General features: G+C 43.9%; 1 protein-coding gene across 1 annotated transcript in view; it reads right to left on the bottom strand.

Annotated features, from left to right (window-relative positions):
• The window catches only part of TSEN15 (tRNA splicing endonuclease subunit 15), a 76,381-nt gene extending 65,702 nt beyond the window's left edge, over window positions 1–10,679 (bottom strand). Inside the window, exons 1-2 of the mRNA XM_077452657.1 lie at window positions 10,540–10,679; window positions 4,403–4,484 (exon numbers count right to left, since the gene is read on the bottom strand). Of these exons, the coding sequence (XP_077308783.1) occupies window positions 4,403–4,484; window positions 10,540–10,626 (169 nt within the window). The 5' untranslated portion in view covers window positions 10,627–10,679. The remainder of the gene's footprint in view (window positions 1–4,402; window positions 4,485–10,539) is intronic.
• Window positions 10,680–23,645: the final 12,966 nt, after the last annotated feature.

Below are 23,645 nucleotides of genomic sequence, written 5' to 3'. Positions count from 1 at the left end.
CGAGACCAAGTGCGCAAGTTACAGACCAATATCACTCCTTAATGAGGATACTAAACTATTTGCTAAGGTGTTAGCAAATAGAATGAAAAAAGTAATGAATATACTAGTACATCCAGATCAGACTGGGTTTATCCGCGGGAGAGAGGGAAAGGACAATGGAGTGAGAACTTTATTGATTCTATCTCAAAGGAAGAAGACGGAACCCCCGGCGCTACTATTATCAATAGATGCCCAAAAGGCCTTTGATAGAGTCGATTGGGGATTCATGTTCCAGACAATGGACAAAATGGGCATAGGCCCTAGGATGGCCAGATGGATTAAAACGATGTATGACCACCCGACAGCGACTGTAAACATCAACGGGTTGCCCTCCTCTTCCTTTGAGATGGAAAATGGGACCAGACAGGGATGCCCACTATCACCTCTTCTTTTTGTGCTTTCGTTGGAACCCCTACTCGCGACAATCAGAAACAACCCGGAAATAAGCGGAATTAAGGCTGAGCAAGAGGAACATAAACTTGCAGCATATGCAGACGACGTGTTGTTTTATATAAGTAACCCAGTAGATTCTCTGCCCAAGATAACAAAGGCCCTGGATGAGTACGGGAAATTATCAAACTTCAAAATTAACCAAACAAAATCTGAAATCCTTAATATAAATGTAGGTGCGACGGAAGTACAACTAATCCAAGAACAAAGTAAATTTAAATGGACAAAAGAGCTGAAATACCTGGGGGTAAAATTGGCAAACACTCTGGATAAGATATACCGTCTAAATTATATCCCTTTATTGAATGAAATAAAAACTGAACTCAGAAGAGCAAGTAATAGATCGATCTCGTGGATAGGTCGAATAAACGTGTATAAAATGTTTATTCTTCCAAAAATTGTATATAAATTCCAGATGTTGCCAGTTGAAATCCCATCCAGCTATTTCCAAAAATTAAAAGCAATAATGAGCAAATTTATATGGAATAACAAAAAACCTAGGATCTCCTATGGAGTATTAAAACAAGAAAAAGGGAGGGGAGGATTAGCGGTCCCTGATTTACAATATTATTATCAGGCGGTGGTCTTATCAAGAATTGTAGAATGGGTAAAAGGGAAAAAAAAAGAGGAAAAAAGATGGGTTAATTTAGAATATACATACAGTAAAGCACAATTAAATAAGATAATATGGAATCCCCCAAAATACAGGGTACTAGATATAGACACAAATAAGTTAACACAGACTGCACTGAAGATATGGGATAAGGAATATAAAAGATTAAATGGACACTATAATTCGCCACTGATAACCTTAAAAGATAACGAATATTTCCCACCGGGTAGAGGGGTGATAGGAGGGAACTGGATAAGATTAGAGGGGTCACAAATAAAAGATATAATTAAAAAAGGGAAACTTCTTTCACATGAAGAGTTAGTGCACATGGGATTTATGAGAAGGGATAGGTGGCGATATCTCCAGCTGACCCGTTTCATAGAAAAACTTCCCCAGCCGATTAGGTCTGAAAAGGATTTGACAGGGGTGGAACAACTTTGTACGGCTGATAGTACAAAGGGTATAATATCAAAGCTATATGGGCTATTGATGCGGACCAGCTGGAAAGATACGCCGCCATATATAAATAAATGGGAAAGGGAATTGGGATCACAAAAAGGTAAAGAAACAATAAATAAAATTTTGAAAATGACACACCGCTCGGCAAGGGACAATAAAACAGCTGAGATGAACTACAAACTTATCTCCCGATGGTATAACACCCCGGATAAGGTATCTAAATTCCAGCTAGGCGGGACCGCCGAGTGCTGGCGGGGCTGTGGGAAAACAGGTACCATGACACACATTTGGTGGGAGTGCGCTAAAATTAAACTATACTGGGAAAAGATCCTTCAAATGATTAAGGAAATAACTCAAACAGCATTGAAATCAGACCCCTGGGTAGTACTCTTTCACGGCACGGAGGTTGGGGTTAAACAATACCAAGACACAATCATCCCGCATCTATTAAACGCTGCGAAAAAACTGATCCCTAAAAAATGGCGAGAGGTAGAGTGCCCAACAACATGGGAGTGGGTAGATGCGGTAGAAGAAATATATAATATGGAAAGCCTGTGTTTGAGAGAAGAAGAGGAAAGGGTAATATTTCTAAAAAAATGGAGAGGTTGGAAACAATTTAAGTGGGATTGGAGTTTCTCCGCACAACTAAGACCATAAAGACCAGAATATCAGGAGCAGGGACACTACTGACAAGGGGAAAGGGGAGGGGGGGGGGGGGGTAGTATAACTTTAATATAATTTCAGTGAAATATTGGGAGTAAGATATAAGAATTGTTTTAAGAAATATGAAATAAAAGTTGGATAAATGTTTTTACATTTAATTATACAAGTAAGCAACAAGAAAACAGCCACAATGATGTGAAGATTAATTCTAAGAGACAACAATGAACGTTAAGTTGATTCATAGTCTCAGGTAAAGATTCGCTGATGTGGCAAAAAAAAAAAAAAAAAAAAAAAAAAAAAAAAAAAAAAAAAAAAAAAAAAAGAAAAAAAGATAAGTATTCTATCATCTTTCTTGAGGACCGAAATTCTTCCCATTTTTGCCATATTACTGGCATTTGATTGTTTATATATCCTTCTTCTCTTATCTGTTTTTCCATGTATTGTATTTCGTTTATTTCACATATCCAACCCGACACAGTTGGGCTACTTATTTCGCTCCATGTATGTGCTATTACGGTTCTAGCTGCTGTTGTCATATGGTGTAATAATTCTGCCTTACCATGCTTTATTGAATTTGGTGTGAGAGAAAATAACGCAATATTTATATTTGGACTCAACTCTACTCCGACCATTTTCTGATATATTTCCAGTATCTTATACTAGAAAACTCTCACCTTACATCATCCATACCATATATGTTCTAAAATCCCTCTTTCTACTTTACATCTCCAAGAATTCTCTGTATTCCCGCTATTTATTGTATTCATTACTACTGGACTCCTATACCATCTTAATGCAATCTTATAGTTTCTTTCTTGATATTTAGTTGCTGTTGATGTTTTATGTATTATTCCAAAAAGAAATTCCCATTCTTCCTCTGTTAATGAGTTTCCTGTTTCTTCCTCCCATTTTTTCATTCCTGTTAGTTCCCTAATATTTCCAGAGGGAGGTAATAAATCATATATCTTAGATCATTTTTTAATCGGTTTATGTTCCTCCATAATTATTTGTTCAAATTTAGTAGCTTGTCTGTTTATTAAGATTTTAATCGGTTCAATAATTTTTCTTAATTGATGGTATTGTAGCCATTTATTTTTATATTCGGGTCCCAAATCTTGAAATTTTGCCATTTTTCCATCCAGTAAGATCTGTACCACTCTTGCATTCTCCAATATATTCCATTTTAAATATTTTGTGGTTTTTAATGCTGGTGTAAATTCTGGATTGGAGAATAATGGGGTCATAGGTCCGACCATAGTGGACAGTTTTCCTTTTTCCAGTACGGCATCTCATGTTTTTAATGTATCCTTTACAAAAATCGGTAGTTCTTTTGGTCTTAAATGGAGTTTTATCCAAGACAAGTATTTAAGTTGTGTCCCTATAATATCCACCTTAAGATTAACCCATGGTTTATTTTTTGTACTGTGGTGCCAATCTACTATTCTGATTAATGATGCTGCTTGTAAATATTTAGAAAAGTCAGGTAATGCTAATCCTCTAATTAAAATTTCTCTTCTTATTCGGGGGGTTTTAAGGGACCAGATAAAGCTTCCTACTGCTTTTCTTAATCCCTCATTAGTTTTTGTTAATTGTATTATAGGTATCATTTGAGAGATATATAGTAATAATGGCAATATCTCCATTTTCACTATATTTATTTTTCCTATCCATGAATAAGTTATTTTATCATATTTTTGCAATAATTTACTTTTTGGATTGTCACACTGTAATTCAGTTCTTGTAATCGTTTTTAAATTTTTCGGGATATATATTCCCAGATATTTAATCGCATCCTGCTTCCATTTAAATGGAAAGTCTTTTTGTGTCTGTGTTTTTTCTTCCAATGTAATATTCATCAACTCACTTTACTTTAAAGTTACTTAATTCCCCAAACCGTTTAAATTCTTTTATTAAATTTGGAATTGTTATAATAGTGTAAAGATCTTGAATCTGTAAGAAGACAATGAGATGATGGAGATTGCCAACATTGCATTGCTGGAGTGGAGGTAGGTAAAGATTTTTTTAAGCAGCATTTACAGTATGAAAGCTAACAGATATGAATATGGAGAAACTGCTGGGAATCACAAAATCCATGTACGGTTATTTTGCCATTTTTTTACATCTGAAATTTTAAAATGTATTTCTAGTTCAAAAAGGTAGAAATATGATTTTACTTACCTTCTAGAAGATCTATGTATACTAGAAATGCAGAATAAACTTGAGAACTGTCAGCTACATCCAATGAGATCATCTCCTTGAACTGTAAAAAATAATTTAAAAGAAAAAACATAAAGGGAGATCCTGTTCAGTTGAGAAAAACTTCTGCAGATTTATTGATGATTCTTATCGACTTCTGTTCTATATATACTGAAATGTCAAAATAGTTTGTAAAATCTGTTTTAATCAGGTGCTAAGTAGCACTTGCTTATCTTATTTCATTGTACAGAAAAAAAAAAAAAGTCACTGCAATCAAAATTGACATTACAGTAAACTAAAGCCTAGTACACATGGGTTGAATGTCAGGCGGCATTGGCCAATTCAATAGAAACCAGCCGACATTTTGCCCGTGTATACTTCAGCCGGTCCGACAGGTCTGCCAACCAACGTCCAGTCAGAGCTCTCAGCCAATGGCACAGCAGAGTGTTCTGGCGGGGGGGGGGGGGGGGTTGTCCTCATCAGAACACAATAAAACACCAGGAGAGCTTGCTGTACTAACATCGGATAGTAAAGCAGCTCCGGCCTGAGCTGTCATTTAACAACAAAAAACTAGTACTGTGTACCAGGCTTTAGGCTTCATGTACACTGGCAGCTCCTAAACTTGAATTTTGGAACTTTTTTTATCAACTTTATTATTACAAGGGATGAACAACATACAAGCCTTGTGATAGCATGGGCTGTGACAGGTCCTCTTTTTGGAGAGATCTGGGATCTATTAGACCCCAGATCTCTCCTCTGGCCTCCAAAGCATCAGATCAAACTGAGATCAGCTTGATCAAATGCTGTACAAGCCATCTGGAGGGGTTAACTCATCTTCAGGTCTAAAATTTACATTTTAACCACTTCAATACTGTTATATATAGTGCCTTGAAAAAGAATTCATACGCCTTGAAAATTTCCACATTTTGTTATGCTTACAACTAAAAACGTAAATGTATTTTATTGGGATTTTTTGTGATAGACCAACACAAAGTGGCACATAATTGTGAAGTGGAAGGAAAATAATAAATGGTTTCCAAAATCTTTTACAAATAAATATCTGCAAAGTGTAGCATTTGTATTCAGTCCCGTTTACTCTGATACCCCTAACTAAAATATAGTGGAACCAATTGCCTTCAGAAGTCACCTAATTAGTAAATAGAGTCCACTGGTGTGTAATTCAGGGCTTGACAAATTTGCTTGGAATCTAGGAGCCAGCTAAAAAAGTTAGGAGCCAGGTCGGTAATGGCGATCCGGACCTGTCCTTGGCCTGACATGGAGACGAGTGAGGGGAAGATAGAGCGTGAGGGGATATATTAAGCGGCTGCGTGTCCAATCACGGCTGATCACAGTGTAAATAGGAAGAGCCGGTGATCGGCTTTTCTTCACTCGCGTCTGTCCTCTGACAGGGGGAGTCTGTGCTGATCGATTATCAGCACAGGCCCCCCGAGGATGCCCCCACTGGACCACCAGGGACGCCACTAGACCACCAGGAGATGCCCAGCACCAGGTATGCCCCCTAGACCACCAGGGATGCCAGCCAGTGCCCATAATGAATGACAATCGCTGCCCATAATGGATGCCAATCAGTGCCCACAATGGGCATCACTGATTGGCATGCATTATTGTTTGGCACTGATTGGCATCCATCCCTACAAAACTTTAAATTACAATGCCGCCTATCAGTGCCCATCCTAGCCGCCTATCAGTGCCCATCCGTGCCAATACGTGCCACCTATCAGTGTCTATCTGTGTCGTATATCAGTGCCACCTATCAGTGCCACTTCATTGGTGCCACCTTATCAGTGCCTGTCACTGCAGCCCCGTCAGTGTCCATCAGTGAAGGAGAAAACGTACTTATTTACAAAGTTTTGTAACTGAAACAAAAAAAAAACATGTTTTTTTTTTCAAGATTTTCTGTCTTTTTTTATTTGTTTAGCAGAAAATAAAAATCCCAGAGGCGATCAAATACCACCAAAATAAATTTCTATTTGTGGGAACAAAATGATAAAAATTTAGTTTGGGTACAGTGTAGCATGACCGCGCAATTGTCATTCAAAGTGCAACAGCGCTGAAAGCTCAAAATTGGTCTGGGCAGGAAGGTGTATAAGTGCCCTGTATTGAAGTGGTTAAATTGCATTTTAGTGTAAATATGAGATGTGAGGTCTCTCTGACCCCAGATCTAGTATTTTAAGAGGACCTGTTGTGCTTTTTTCTATTACAAGGGATTTTTACATTCCTTGTAATAGGAATAAAATTGACACTTTTTTTTTTTTTTTTAAAGAACAGTGAAAAAAATTAAAATAAAAGTTAAAGTAAGAAAATAAAAATAATTTTAAACGTGCCCTGTCCCGCCCGCATATGAAAGCGGTGTTCAAACCACACATGTGAGGTATCGCTGTGATCGGTAGAGCGAGAGCAATAATTCTAGCACTAGACCTCTGTAACTCAAAACGTGCAACCTGTAAAAAAATTTAAACGTCACCTATGGAGATTTTAAAGGGTAAAAGTTTGTCGCCATTCCATGAGCGGGCGCAATTTTGAAACATGACATGTTGGGTATCAATTTAGTCGGCGTAACATTATGTTTCACAATATAAAAAAAAATTGGGCTAACTTTACTGTTGTCTTATTTTTTTATTAAATAAATTATTTTTCCCCAAAAAAGTGCGCTTGCAAGTCTGCTGCGCAAATACGGTGTGACAGACAGTATTGCAACGACCACCATTTTATTCTCTAGGGTGTTAGAATAAAAAATATATATAATGTTTAGGGGTTCTAAATAAAGGGAAGGAGATAGGCAGGCAATAAAACACAGGCAAGGGAAGATCCATTAGCATTGCTGGTTGTGATACCAACGGCCACCACAAGAGGGCGCCAGATTCCAGAAGGAATCATAGGACTGCAGAAGGCCTCAATTACCGGCCACCGGCGGAACGGCCCGACACGATCACACCGGGGGGGGGGTCCACGGAGACAGGATACCCCCAGTTGTGCTGCCCCAGGCGCCAGGTCGCTAATTCTAGTCGCAAATGCGACCTGGCGCCCGGGTTTTGTCGAGCCCTGGTGTAATTTATTCTCAGCTTAAATACGGCTGTTCTGTGAAGCCCTTGGAGGTTTGTTAGAGAACCTTAGTGAACAAACAGCATCATGAAGGCCAAGGAACACACCAGCCAGGTCAGGGATAAAGTTGTGGAGAAGTTTAAAACAGGGTAAGTTTATAAAAAAAAATCCCAAGTTTTGAACATCTCACAGAGCACTGTTCAATCCATCATCCAAAAATGGAAAGAGTATGGCACAACTGCAAACCTACCAAGACATGGCCATCCACCTAAACTGAGAGGCCGGGCAAGGAGAGTATTACTCAGAGAAGCAGCCAAGAGGCCCATGGTAACTCTGGAGAAGCTGCAGAGATCCACAGTTCAGGCGAGAGAAACATGTGGAAGAAGATGCTCTGGTCAGAACTTGGCCTAAAAGCAAAACGCTACGTGTGGTGGAAAACTAACACTGCACATCACCCTGAACACACCATCCCCACCGTTAAAACATGGTGGCGGCAGCATAATGTTGTGGGATGCTTTTCTTAGGGAGGGACAGGGAAGCAGGTCAGAGTTGATGGGACGATGGATGGAGCCAAATACAGGGCAATCTTAGAAGAAAACCTGTTAAGCTACGTACACGCGAGTGGAATGTCCAACAGAAAAATCAGACGGGAGCTTTTCATCGTACATTCCAATCGTGTGTATGCCCCATCTGACTTTTAACATTGAAAATTCTAACAGACCTAGAAATGGAACATGTTCTAAATATTTCCAGTGGAACCAATTCCTATCGGGAAAACCAGTTTCAAAACATCTGGGGTGCCAAGGTTCGCCATCATTGGCCTAGGCTATAACAAGATTGCCAAGACCCTGAAACTGAGCTGCAGCATGGTGGCCAAGACCATACAGAGGTTTAACAGGACAGGTTCCACTCAGAACAGGCCTCACCACGGTTGACCAAAGAAGTTGAGTGCATGTGCTCAGCATCATATCCAGAGGTTGTCTTTGGGAAATAGACATATGAGTGCTACCAGCATTGCTGCAGAGGTTGAAGGGGTGGTGGTTCAACCTGTCAGTGCACAGACCATATGCTGCACACTGCATCAAAATGTTCTGCATGGCTGTCATCCCTGAAGGAAGCCTCTTATAAAGATGATGCACAATAAAGTCTGCAAACATGTGCTGAAGACAAGCAGACTAAAGGACAGGGATTACTGGAACCATGTCCTGTGGTCTGATGAGACCAAGATAAACTTATTTGGTTCAGATGGTGTCAAGTGTGTGTGTGGCGGCAACCAGATAAGTACAAAGACAACAGTGTCTTGCCTACAGTCAAGTATTTAAGCGTGGTGGTGGGAGTGTCATGGTCTGGGGCTGCATGAGTGCTCTCGGCACTGGGAAGATACAGTTTATTGATGGAACCATGAATGTACATGTACTGTGACATACTGAAGCAGAGTATGATCCCCTCCCTTCGGAGACTGGGTCACAGGGCAGTAGTTCAACATGATAACGACCCCAAGCACATCCCCAAGACGACCACCGCCTGGTATTTGATCACCTCTGCGGTTTTTATTTTTTGCGACGATTTTTAAAAAAAAAAAACAATATTTTTTACTTTTTGCTATAATAAATATCCCCAAAAAATATATATAAAAATCAAATTTCTTTCTCAGTTTAGGCTATGTATTCTTCTACATATTTTTGGTAAAAAATAATAATAAAAAAACGCAATAAGTGTATATTGATTGGTTTGTGAAAAAGTTATAGCGTCTACAAAATAGGAGATAGATTTATGGCATTTTTTTTATTTTTATTAGTAATGGCATTGATCTGCGATTTTAATTGTGTCTGCAACATTACGGCGGACACATCGGACACTATTTTGGGACCATTGTCATTTACACAGCGATCAGTGCTATAAAAATGCATTGGTTACTGTGTAAATTACACTGTCGATCAAGGGGTTAAGTGTATCCTAGGGAGTGATTCTAACTGTGGGGGGTGATGGGCTCGCTACAACATGACAGAGATCACTGCTCACGATGACAGGGAGAATTAGATCTCTGTCATGTTGCTAGGCAGAACAGGGAAATGCCTTGTTTACATAGGTATCTCCCCGTTCTGCTACTCCGTGACATGATCGTGGGCCCCGTGGTCACGGTGTACACGTGTGTGTCCATGCCCACAATGCCGTGATTTAAAAGGGGACGTACCTGTACGCCCATTTGCCCAGCTGTGCCATTGTGCCAACGTATATCGTTGTGCGCTGGTTGGCACGTGGTTAATGATGGTGAGGATGAGGAAGACATGATAGAATAGGATAGGATAAGGGTGATAATAATGATAAAAATGATTGTGGTGATGACAGTAGAAAGGATAAAAATCAGGAAGATAAAAGGGGAGATTGTGAGAACAGTGATCATGATGCTAACAGTAAAGAACTAAAACTGATCGGCTGTATTTTCCTCCTGCAGCAGCTTAATTCCGGCAGGAGGGAAAGGAGGAGAAGCCGGATTTCAGCTGCAGCAGCAGGAAAACACAGCAAGTTGTTCTAGTGAATGCCAACCTCGCTGTCCCTTCTGTCCGGGTTCCACCCGCTGTTCACCGTGGTGCTGAAGTGTTTGGGTTTGGCTTGAAGAAAAACTGGCAACCCTAGGCAGGGGGTGTACATAGTTTTTCTAATAGGTGTCCCTCATTCCCAACTCTAAACGTTAGGGGGCATGATAACATGTGTACAATGGGAAAAAGACTCTGCTGGCGATGTGGTTAAAAATGCCAACAGCAAACATGGCAGACACTGTGTGCAACGGTCAGAGCTCCCTTCACTTCCCACGAGTGTGCAAAAGGCCTCCCAGCCTTCATTTTAGCACAGCCAATAGGAATCGTGATGGGCGGAGCTCCTCTATCAGCACAAAGGATTATTTAGGAAAAGTCCGCCTTATGCACCGATAATTTCTCAGCAATGTAAAGACCGCCTTATAGTAGCATTAGAGTAACAAGTGAGCCCAGCATCAGCACTGCATTCTCCGGACACTCCCACACCACGTGCTCTACTCCCCTACACGGCTTCCTCACCCGCGGGTGTTCCAGTATCCAGGGCTCCGCCCCCTCCCGAACACCGACGTTCCATTCAGCAGAGAGTCCGACTCGCTCCGTGTCCATGACAACCGGAATAGGAGGAGTGCACACAGAAAAGCCTTCCGCGGGTAACAAGCATTCCTTATCAGGTTCCGGCTGCTATTTTATTTGAAATAAACAATGATTTCTGAGCTGAGCGCACTCCTCTTTACTGTGATAACGTTTTTGTGTTCTGGAAGCTGATTTTGAACATTGATGTTATAAAGTTATTAATTCCGATTGGTGCAGCACGTAATTCTAATCTAGGTTGGTGAGTGAGTATGAATTCCACATTCCAGCCTTTTGTCTCCCTTTCCTCCTCATTTGTTTCTCATAAAGGACATAAATAATGATGATGAACACAGCATTCCACATCCACTTTTCAAGGCACGGGATGCTTGGATCATCAATCAAAATCAGTCCCTTTCATAAACAGTCTGCACTGAATTAACCACTTCAGTACCGGGCACTTTTACTCCCTTAGTGCCCAGGCCAATTTTTTCTTTGCCGCTATAGGCGGCACAGGGTGAAAGGGGTCTTAAAGGGGCATTCTTGCCAATATTTTTTTTTTAAAAACACTGTAGCTGCTGACTTTTAATAAGGACACTTACCTGTCCAACGATCCCGCGATGTCGGCCGATCTGTCCATCGGATCGGCTGCCGCCGCCTCCATCCTAACGAAGGAAAACAGGCAGTGGAGCCTTGCGGCTTCACTGCCCATTTCCTACTGCGCATGCGCTAGTCGCGCGGCGCTTTGTGAATGGCCCCATGGTTTCTGGGACACACACGTGTCCCAGAAGGCAACAGGGCTGCTCACCGAAGAGGAGAAAGCGCTGCAGATTAGGAAGACTGCCTAACAACAGCGTTTCAAGTTAGTGAAAATTTTTAATTTTTTAAAAAAAATTCTTAATGCATTTTTTTTTTTTGGGTGGCCTTCCACTTTAAGTGCAGGTAAATTAAGCCAGGCCTGTGCTTTAGGTAATGCCTGGTTGTTCTTAATTTTGGGACTGTGAGTGTCTAGTGTAGTGGGGGGTGTGGCCACCTGTACTCTGGCTCAGAGATGCCTCCTCTGATTTCAGATGGATGGTTCTGGAAGAGAGTTGGTACCCGAGTGGCAGACAGCTCCCTGACCAGTTATCTCTTGGTATTGGTAGGGGGCAGGCCTCTCATATAAGCTGGGGTCACATGCTTCCAGGGAGGAGTTCTGTGGAGCAGAAAGACAGAATGAATGTTTGAGGTAGTGTTCCATGCGTCCCCACGTGGGGGATGGAGGAACCGCTAGGAAGGCGCTAAAGATACAGAGCTTCATCTCTAAGGAGGCATTCAGCTGCTGTGACCGGGAAACACAGGACCTGGATGTAAAGAGGATCAAGCAAAGGAAGTAGCAGTCAAGCGGAAGAGAGTAGAGCAGCAGTTCTGTAACCAGGGACACAGAACTGTTTTGGAGGAGAAAGGTCAGTGTAACAGAAGAAGAGAAACTTGTCAGAGCAGTGTAGAATGCTGTGGCCGGGGAACACAGCATTGTTAGTGATGGACTGGCTGGAAGTAGTGGTCCTTTTGTTGCCATGTGTCAGGTCAGCGGGGGGAGGGGGATGCCGTGTCATCTCTGGCCTGGTTAGCACATTGGTAATACCTTCCAAAGACTGGGTGACTGTCCGATTTATGGAGGCTGGAGGGAGCAGCTGTGTGCAGCTCTGGCTCTTTGATTCATGAAGACAACGTCATTCCGGTTTACAAATGGGAATAATTCAGTGTTTCCTTTTGTTCTTTTGGAAGTAAAGCTAGTAACTCAGTAACTATGCAGTGAAGGATTTGCACAAAGAAAAGAAGCAACAGTCAGTAAAGAAGTTAGGCCCCTTTCACACTGAGCCACAGGGGGGTGTTCGTGGTAAAGTGGCGCTATTTTTAGCGCCGCTTTACCGTCGTTTGAGCGGTGCCATTTGGACAGTTTTACCCCCTGCTAGCAGCCGAAAAGGGGTTAAATCCAGCAGCAAAATGCCGCCGGAGAGGCATTTCTCCGGCGGTATCGCAGCGCTGCCCCATTGATTTCAATGGGGAGGAGCGGTGAGTTCACCGCTCCAAAGAAGCTGCTGGCAGGACTTTTTGTGACACCCTGCCAGCACACCACTCCAATGTGAAAGTCTTTGGGCTTTCATACTGGAGTGAGAGGAACCGCTTTTTTCAGGCGCTATTTTTAGTGTGAAAGGGGTCTTATTGCACAGAAATACTAAGATACAGGGCCAAGGCCACGAGTAAATTCAAGAATGTTCTTTATCATGGACATCTCATATTCCCTTTTCTCCCATCCAATTTGTACCCCACAATAAAAACAACAAAACGGAGAAAAATGACTGTTCATTGTCTTTAAAATGGTGAATGCTAGTAACCAAATCAGCAGCCCTTACGAGGGTACTGCTACAGTGATAATACATATTATTCACCCGGATTAAGCTGCCTTTATTCCAAACATGTCAACAGCTGTTAATATTAGGCAAGCTTATCTTAATGTGAGGATCCCTGCGACTAACCATACCAATCGGGCCTTCCTGCCATTGGATGCCATTAAGGCATTTGACAGTGTAGAATGGCCCTATCTTTGGGCCATTCTGGAGAAAGTTTGTCTGGGGGGTACATTCTGTCAATGGGTTCAACTACTATACTTTAGCCCCAGGGCTTCAATTAGGGTTAATGACATACAGTCTTCCTCCTTCATGCTATTTTGTGGCACAAGGCAGAGGTTTCCTTTGTCACCCCTCCAACCTGCCAATGAACCATTTGCATCCCTTCTCCGGGCGCTTCAGATGTAATGGGTTTGGTAAGAGGAAATATGGAAGAAAAGTTATGCTGTTTTTTATCTAATCTTCGGTCCTCTGTGCCAGCATTTATGAGCTATATGGATGTGTTTGCTAAATTCTCAGGGCTAGCTATAAACCACTTTAAGACTGGGCCACTTTTTTTAGATTTCAAGTTTACAAGTTTAAATTACATGTTAAAAACATTTATTTTTTGCTAGAAATTTTCTAGAAAGTTAGCCTACTTTTTTTTTTTTTAATATATATAATGTGAAAGATGTTGTTACGCAGAGTAAATTGATATCCAACATGTCACGCTTCAAAATTGCGCCCCCTTGTGGAATGGCGACAAACTTTTACCCTTAAAAATCTCCATAGGCGACATTTAAAAAATTCTACAGGTTGCATGTTTTGCATTACAGGGGATGTCTAGGGCTAGAATTATTGCTCTCGCTCTACCGATCACGGCGATACCTCAAGTGTGGTTTGAACACTGTTTTCATATGCGGGCACTACTCATGTATGTCCAGCGCTCTACAGCCATCTGGTTCCTGTCAAGGTCTGGCCAGCACCGTCCACTACATCTGCCCTCGAGCCACTCTGTGTCCTTCACTCCCTGTCACTACTATCAGGGGCTTCAGGAGGTGCAAGAGAAGTCCTCTCTCCAGCTCGATCTCCACTAGGTACATGATAGCCACCCTCTCGCCTAGATAGGTAAGTTACATTGTGTTTGATCAGGTTCAGCCTATTTCCCCATAACAGTTGGAAAAAACAGCTGTACACCCTTGCATAGAGAGATGCTGGCAAGATACAGACAAAGCTGACATATAAAAAGATTGGGACCAGGTATGTTTTGATCAAGTCAACCGTATCCCTCAAGGAAAGCTTCCATTTCACCATAGTCACCAGGACCTTTACACTTTAATTTTCTGGGGCTCGGGGAAGGCATCCGGAAGTTCGAAGCCATCACCCTCCTCACCCATCCAGAAAACTTCACTCTTTTCATGGTTGACTTTATAATGAGAAGACTCCGTGTACTGTTTTATCATAGAGACCACCTCCTGCGCCTCCTCCGTTCCAGAGACAATAACAGGCACATCATTGGCATAGGCCACGACCTTCAAAGGCGGCACACCAGCAATGCCCAAAGGGGTAGATTGTGAATACATATAACAGGGGGCTCAGAGGACATCCCCGGTGCACACCAGAGCCAACATCAAAAGGCCATCCAACCCAACCATTAACTAGTGGGAAGCTCTCAGCCCCTCTATATAATGTGTTCAGCCAATCTATAAACCTCCCCTGCAGGCCATATCTACAGGGCCATTTTTAAGGCAGGGCAAAAGGGGAAGCTGCCCTGGGCCCTGTCATTGTTGTGGGGCCCAAAGCAGCTGCCTCATACTTGCCAACTACCAGTTTAAATGCCCTTGTCCCTTGAGGTTTTAGTCCAGTGCTGTGTCCCAATATATCAACGTGAAGTGCTGCTACTAATGCTGCCCAGCTCTGCCCTATTGTTGTGTACAGATGACTCACCTGCAGGCCCTGTGTTTACATGTAAATAACCGGCATTCATATGTAAACAGCGGCGGCCAGCGGTAGCGATATGTATATCATGCCCCCCCTGAGGTCATATCCACAGTAATTTCTAGCAACGAATCAACAAGCTGAAATCATGTGCTGTAACCTCTAGCAACTAATCAGTGAGCCGTAATGTTTGCTGTAACCTCTAGCAACCAGTCAGTGAGCGGTAATGATACACCGTAACCTCTGGCAACCAATCGCAATAGCTGCCTGATCTGATTCAGTAAACGAATTTTGAGTCTAGCTGCTATTTATTGTATGTCTCAGAGCAGGTGGAGAGCAAAACTGCATGGGGGGGGGGGCCCTAGGAAAATTTTGCCCAGGGTCCAATCAATATTAAATACGGCCCTGCATATCTGCCAAGTAGCAAATACAGGTACTCGTGATTGACTCTATCAAAAGCCTTCGCCTGATCCAATGCCATCAAGTACTTTCTCCATCCAGCAGCCCTGCATCGTTCCAAAGCCTCCCGGACTGCTAAAACCATTGAAAAAGTACTTCTGCCTTGGACCGAGCAGTGCTGATGACTGGACAACAAATCGCCTGCCGCTGACAACAAGCGCCAAAAAAGAATCTTCGCCAAGATCATTCTATCAACATTAAGAAGACTGATGGTGTGCCAGTTCTCAATCATTGAGGGTCTTTACTTTTTGGCAGAAGAATCACAGCAGATTGCCTCATGGAGGGAGGGAGCCCTCTTCTAGACAGCTGTTATAAACCTCTGCTAAAAAGGGAGCCAGAATGGACTGAAAACACTTGTAGAATTCAGCTGTAAACCCATCTGGCCCAGGCAATGTTTTATTTTATTTTTTGGTAGCCAGCTTCTCTATAGCATGAACTGCCTCATCCACTGAAATTGGTTCTGTCAAATCCATCAAAGGCAACATACCACTTCCCAATCCTGGAGTAGAATCCAAAAAGCTTTCCATCCTGTCCCGACAAAGGTCCTTTCTTCTCAGAAGGTCTGCGTAATATGATCTGAAGATCTCCAGGATCCCAGATCTGGACTTCACCATGGAACCCGTACTATCCCTCAGGCCTATGATCGTCTTAACTGCTATGCCTTGTTTACAGTTCTGATAAGGATCAGGCACACCGGTCGTATTGACGCTTCCTAAGAAGAAGCTTTACCTCAGAGATCTCCCCTGGATCTCCTCTATACGGGACAAGACGATCAAGCTTCCTCCACAAATGCTGGTAGGCAATGTAGATACCAAGCTGCTTCTTCTTACTTAAAGTCCAATTGCCCTTTTGTTTCACAAGTTCCCACCACTCTGACTTACTGCTGCACAAGTTCAAAATAGAAACCTTTGCCTGAAAAAAATCCTCAAAGGATTGTCTTACCTCTACATCTTCCAGGAGAGCCAAATTCATTTTCCAGGTACCCCTTCCCCTGGGTGGAGTGTCCGAGGCATTCAGATTCACAGACAGCATACAGTGGTCAGGGAACTCCACCGCCCTCAACTCAGGAGACGAGAAAGCAGAGTTCTCCTTTAAAAAAAAAAAAAAAAAAACTATCTATCCTACTCTGACTATTCCCTTTCTGAAATGTGAATCCCGTGCTGCCAAGGCAGTGCTTAATATACACATCTACCAGGCCTGCTTGTCCCACCATATCTCTAAGAAAAAAAAACGATTGTAACCCAGCTTGTCTATGAAGCCTCTCCTGTCTTCAGGCCTAATTATGGTATTAAAGTCGCCTCCAAAGACAACCTGCTGGGATGTAAAAAAGAATGGCTTGATCTCTGTGAGGAGGCATTTCCTGCCCCATTTTGACTGGGGTCCATAGATATTGATCAGGTGCAGGTCCTGCCCCCTAACAGACATTCAAGACCATGCATCTCCCCATTTCTATCTCAATTACCCACTGGCGCATTGCCATATTGGTTTTAAAAAGGGCCGCAACTCTGCTGCGGGGCTCAGTCACAAGAGACCAAAAGGACGGACCACATCTCCACTCCAATCACCTTTTTGTTAGATGGACATCAGCCAAAATATTGAGCAAAAATAAAATCTCAGCATCAAACTCGCTGAGCAAAAATAAGGCAATATCACAAGCTCTTGCAGATTTAATGCTGGCGACATTAATGGTCGCCACCTTTATAGGAGTGGGAACTGCCATCAGGATGATTGAGGTAGTCGTGTCTTAACCTTTACCGACCTCTCATCACCAGGAGCAGCTCTCTTCAGACTACGTGATTCCCCATCATCCATGGATGATAAAGAGAAAGATATATCAGACATCTCATTACCTGACAAAACTGAAAAAGTGTTGCCAAGAGGAGCCCCTCCTGGGTCATGATCACTTGTCTTCCTCTTCTTTTTCCGCCTAAACTTCTCCCACCCCTCATCATCCAAATCCCCCTCAACAGAGGGTGAGACATGGGATATGGACACCCTTCCATCAGCCCCATCCAGCACCCCCACATTCCCCTGACCATGTTTGCGCTGCTGAGGGACAGGGACTGGAGGTTGAGAGGAAAGATCCACTAAACCTAACCCAGCAGCTTCTGCTAGTATGGAGGATCTACGTACAGAAGGATTAGGAACTACCACATGGGGGGGCAGACTTAGGGACCACATCGGTAGGGGAAACAGAATCCGAAAACAACGATGTAACAGACACAGTAGGGGCAACAACCATTTTAGCAGCCTCATTCACCTTATCAAGCCTCTGCAACTCAGCCTGCAATCCTGGCAAGTTATGTAATGCCTCCAGGCACTGGCTATAAGGATGACCAAGCTTTTGGCACAAGTTGCACCGAATGTTGGTACAATCCTTAGCCAAATGGTTCAGATCCTGGCATAGTGAACATTTCTTATGGGTACGGTAGATGCAAAATGGCCTTTGCCACCACATTTATTGCAAACTTTAGGCTGACTTTGATAAAAAATGGTCAGCCTATCCCTCCCCAGAAAAGCTGAACAGGGGAGGTATTGAACTACATTGCCCAGCACCCCCAATTTTAGTGACACTGTCCAAGGCCCTGTCCATATCCCATGTTCATCCAGGACCTTCCGCAGTGGAGTTCACCATATCAGCCATACTATCAAATCGGCCTCTGGAATGGATTTATTATGCACCAGGATCATCACCGGTTTTGTCAGAGGCTGTCTCGAAATCACCTTTGGCACCAAACCACTCCACTGCAGAAGGCCCCTGCACCTCCTATATCGCTCCCCAAACAGATCCAGACCCTCAGGCTTTACAAAGGACAAATTAAATTCATGACTCCCCACTGGGCAAATCAAAGCAAATATATCCAAGTCTTTAAACCCCATTTCCAAAACCAATTCAGCCACCCTCCCCCTTACTGGTGGGGTCACCTCCCACTTCAACTGAACCACATTCCTCCTCCTCCTCCTCCTGTACCCACCAAACCTTCCCAAATTGTGACCACTAGCATTTACAAAATTCCCTCCACCCTCCTTAGTGTAACTCCCCAAAACAGACGCGTAACTCCCCACATTCTTCCCTGCAGAAAAAAACATTTGTGTGTTTTGGACCATCTGACACATTTCTAGCAGGTATAGAGTGTACAGATTTGGTCTGCACAATCGATGAATCTTTCCTCTGCTGAGCAGGGAGAGAAATGTCATTTTTATTTTTCCCCAGCAGTATTAACCCCTTCACCGCCACCCACGAAATTCATTGTTTTGACAATAATGATAATCTTAATACTTGCTGGTATATTCATAGTTCCTGCAGTCTTTCCAACAGCGTCAGTTCCCACTGCTGTTCTGGAGGAATCTTCAGCTGGCCTGTTCTCTTCCATCAGGACAGGATTTTCAGCAGAGGATAGTGCAGGCTGGTCTGACACTGCAACAGGGGAAACATCCATGGCTTCCACTGCACATGGTGCAATATGTTGATACCCTCCCCCACCAGCATCAATCAGCTCTGCTGGAACACAGGGAGGCTCAGGTGAGGCAGCCTCTTTGTTGGTGTCACCCAAACTGTGTGAAACATATGCAGCAAACTTGGTAGAGGAACTACAGGTCTCAGCAAATGCAGGTGCAGAAACATCCATGTTCAGTGTTTGTTGCAGATCCATATTTATTCCCTGGTTTATTTTTCTGCTCATCCTCGGCCGCTGGCGATTCCAAAGCCTGACATGGGGGGAGAGGTGCAGAGGCAGATGGACCCGGGTCATCCATTACCTGAAGCTGCTGATCCATGGAACTTGCTGAGGTCTGGCTGGCAAATCTCCTCTCATTGTCAAACTTTTCTTTAAATACTCCACTTCTAGCTTTCAACTTCTCCAAAAATAAAGTTTGCTGCTTTACTTTCTCCTGCAATTCCTATAACTCAGGTTTCATGGCTGTGCGATATTTTACTCCAGGCCTTGAAGTATTTGGCTCTGAAGTTTTTATGTTCAGCCTTCAAAACATTAAGTTTCTCTTCAGCGCTTCCAATCACCCCAAAACAATCGATGATCTTTTGACTGAAGATACTCACATCCTCACCAGAGCCTGAATGGTCTGACCTACAGTCAGATCCTCCTTCTCACTAGGCCTCGTGTCATCAAGGGAATCCCTCCCAGGGCCTCCCCCAGGATCAGGCATTATTCCTGGGCAAAGCTAGCAGGCAAGGCCCAGGCTTGAAAAAAGGCTGGTTCTCACAGAGAGCTCCTAGAGTGTGTCCTCCTCCTTCTCACTCATAACCAATGTAAGGGCATGCATCCCACTGACCACCAATGTAAGGAGCATTCTTCCCACTGACCACCAATGTAAGGAGCATTCTTCCCACTGACCACCAATGTAAGGAGCATTCTAACCACTGACCACCAATGTAAGGAGCATTCTAACCACTGACCACCAATGTAAGGAGCATTCTAACCACTGACCACCAATGTAAGGAGCATTCTTCCCACTGACCACCAATGTAAGGAGCATTCTGACCACCAATGTAAGGAGCATTCTTCCCACTGACCACCAATGTAAGGAGCATTCTTCCCACTCACCACCAATGTAAGGGCATGCATCCCACTGACCACCAATGTAAGGCCATGCATCCCACTGACCACCAATGTAAGGCCATGCATCCCACTGACCACCAACGTAAGGCCATGCATCCCACTGACCACCAATGTAAGGAGCATTCTTCCCACTGACCACCAATGTAAGGAGCATTCTTCCCACTGACCACCAATGTAAGGCCATGCATCCCACTGACCACCAATCTCACTGACCACCACCAATGTAATGTTATGGAATGATATTGCATGCTCAGTATGTTGACACAGAAAGTGCAAAAAATACATGATGCACTGTTGAAAAATATGACTTTAGCAAATTTATTCAAAAAAGTATCAGATAATAAACCGTGCAGGATTGACAGCAAAAAAAGATGATGTTTGTCTCAATTCAATGGCATCAAGCTGTCATGATACCTGACCGTCAGGACTCATAAAGTAGTCTGTGAATTCCTCACGGATGCTGGCCCCTCTATAATTGCCCCTTGTGCTGGTCCACTCTGCGCCTTCCATATCATCCATCAACGAGTCCTTGAACAGGTATCCATCTCTAGCCCCAGTTAGAGTTATTGGGGTGTGAAGAAATTGCCATTTATTTGCCAGGATTCCAAAACTACACTCCACAACTCGTCGCTAGGGATGAGTCGAACACCCCCCGGTTCGGTTCGCACCAGAACTTTCGAACGGACCCCAAATTCGTACAAACTTTAGAACCCCATTGAAGTCTATGGGACTCGAACGTTCGAAATTAAAAGTGCTAATTTTAACAGCTAATATGCAAGATGCTATCCTAAAAAGGGTTTGGGGACCTGGCTCCTGCCCCAGGGGACATGGGTCAATGGCGGGAGCACTGATTTTAATGACGATTAAAGTGAAAAAAAATGTGAAATATTACTTTAAATATGGTGCCTGGGGGTGTCTATAGTATGCCTGTGAAGTGCCACGTGTTTCCCGTGTTTAGAACAGTCCCTGCACAAAATGACATTTAACGGAAATAACATCATTTCAAACTGCTTGCGGTTTTAATGTTTATATTTGGTTCCTGCAATATGGTTGAAAATCATTGAGAAAAATGGCATGGGTAGCCCTCCCTGCCCATTTTCAGCCCCTTTGGGTCTTGTACGGATATTAAGGGGAACCCCGTACCCATATTAAAAAAAGGAAATACGTGTGGCCCCCAGGCCCTATATACTCAGAACAGCAGTATACAGGCGGTGCAAACAAGACATGGACTGTGTAGGTTTGTTGTGTTAAGTTGAATCTGATTGTCATTTTCAACTGGTACATTTTTAAAGTGTAGCTCCAGTCAAAAAAACTATTTTTAAGCTTTTTGGAAAACATAGGGAAGGGTTATCACCCCTGTATAATTTGTTTTGCCGTCCGTCTTTTTTCATCTCACTTGCTGTTGTCTCCTTCCGTTTGCAAGTAGGAGATGTTTGTAAGTTGGATGTTTGAAAGTAGGGGCCTGCCCTATATGCTCTGCAGAAATGGCGGAACAAGGTGTTAGTTTTGCCACAACATTGTAAGCCCTCAAAGTGACTCTTGGTGGGCGCTGGAGCGAACTGCTGTGAACGATTATATCAAGAATTGTAATTACATGCCATTGTTGAACAGTGGTAGAAAAATTGACCTTTGGTGGTTGTGGTGCTGGTGCCACAACACTATAAGTGCTCACAGTTACTCTGGATGGGCACAGGAACGGGCCCTCCTGTGAAATATTATATCAAGAATTGTAATTACATGTCCCTGTTAAACAGGGGCAGAAAAATTGGGCCTTAGGCACTGGTGCTGGTGCCACGACACTGCAACCTCTCCCATATACTCTAGTTTTAGTGCAGGAATTAGCCCTGCTGCAAAGCATTGCATCAAAAATTGTAATTAAACGCCCCTGTTAAACAGGGGCAGAAAAATTGGGCTGATGGCATCACCCAGAACCAAAAATGTTCTTCCAACATATCAGCGGAGGAGGAAGAGGATAGACAATCAACATAACAGGACAGTCACTCAGCATCAGCATAGGCAGTCTTGAAGGGATGTGATATTTCAAAAAAATATTATTCGGTTACATCAGCTTCAGGTGCTTGGTAGCTGTGGGTGATCCAAGACTGATTCATCTTGATGAAGGTCAGTCAATCAACTGATTCGGTGGACAGGTGCACCCTGTGATCGGTAACAAAGCCACCAGCAGCACTGAAGGTGCTTTCCGAAAGAACGCTGGATGCAGAACAGGCCAGTAGCTCAATTGCATACTGTGTAAGCTCTGGCCAGTGATCCATCCTCAAGACCCAGTAAGCCAGAGGATTTTCGGTGGGAAAGTTGTCCAAGTCTGACCTTGCCCCTAGGTATTCCTGCACCATGTAAATCAGACGCTGGCGATGGTTTCTGGAACCGATCATACCTTGGGGCTGCGGACTAAAAAATTGTCTGAAAGCATCGGTCAGACGGCCACCTTCTCCACCGCTCCTTCTGACCGATGCCTCAGCAACACGTTGTCCAGGACCAGGAGTTTGTAACCTCCCAGTCTCTGGGAACGCGTTGCACAGACCTTTCTGCAAGGCCTCCCGGAGATGTCTCATCCTCTGCTCCCTCTGCGATGGCAAGATAAGGTCGGCAACCTTACCCTTGTACCGTGGATCAAGGAGAGTGGCCAGCCAGTAATGGTTCCTCTCCTTGATCCGAAGAATACGAGGATCCTTCCGCAGGCTTTGCAGGATCAGGGAGGCCATGCAGCGTAGGTTAGCTGAGGCATTCGGTCCGGAGTCCTCTGGGTCACTAAGGACAACATGATCCGCAGCTACCTCCTCCCAGCCACGTACAAGTCCACGGCTTTCTTGGGACTGTAAATCATCCCTACAAGACTGCTGCTGCTGCTGATGCTGAGTGCCAGCCTCCACCTCCATGCTGACACAATCATCCTCCTCCTCATCCTCTTCCTGTGTGATGGGTGGCACAGCAGGAACACTGTCTGGATAAAGGGGGCCTTGAGAGGCAAGGAAGTCCTCCTCTTCCTGCCTCTGTTCTGCCTCAAGTGCCCTGTCCATTATTCCATGCAGCGTATGCTCCAAGAGGTGGACAAGAGGTACAGTGTCACTGATGCATGCACTGTCACTGCTCACCATCCTTGTGACTTCTTCAAACAGTGACAGGACAGTGCATGCATCCCTGATCATGCCCCACTGGCGTGGTGAGAAAAAACCGAGCTCCCCTGACCCTGTCCTGGTAGTCGCACAGGTACTCATTGATGGCCCTCTGCTGCGTGTGCAGCCGCTGCAGCATGGCCAAAGTTGAGTTCCACCTGGTGGGCATGTCACATATAAGGCGGTTCTTGGGCAGGTTCAACTCCTTTTGGAGCTCAGCCAGCCGAGCACAGGCATTAAATGATCGGCGGAAATGCACACAGACTTTCATGGCCTGCTTCAGGACATCCTGTAAGCCCGGGTACCTGCCCAAGAATTGTTGCACCACCAGGTTAAGGACGTGAGCCACATAGGGCACATGGGTCAGTTGTCCCTGTCGGAGGGCGGAGAGGAGGTTGGTGCCATTGTCGCAAACCACCATTCCTGGCTTAAGCTGGCATGGCGTCAACCACCTCTCGGCCTGCCCCTGCAGAGCTGACAAAACATCCGCCCCAGTGTGGCTCCTGTCCCCCAAACAAACCAGCGCAAGCACGGCATGGCATCGTTTTGCCTGCGTACTTGCGTAGCCCCTGGAACCC

Source organism: Lithobates pipiens, unplaced genomic scaffold (assembly GCF_037356315.1).
Source record: "Lithobates pipiens isolate NorthernLeopardFrog02 unplaced genomic scaffold, aLitPip1_a1.2 Scaffold_23, whole genome shotgun sequence".
Taxonomy (NCBI): Eukaryota; Metazoa; Chordata; class Amphibia; order Anura; family Ranidae; genus Lithobates; species Lithobates pipiens.
The sequence above is the reverse complement of the archived record's forward strand: the minus strand, read 5'-3'. Positions and strand labels throughout refer to the sequence as shown.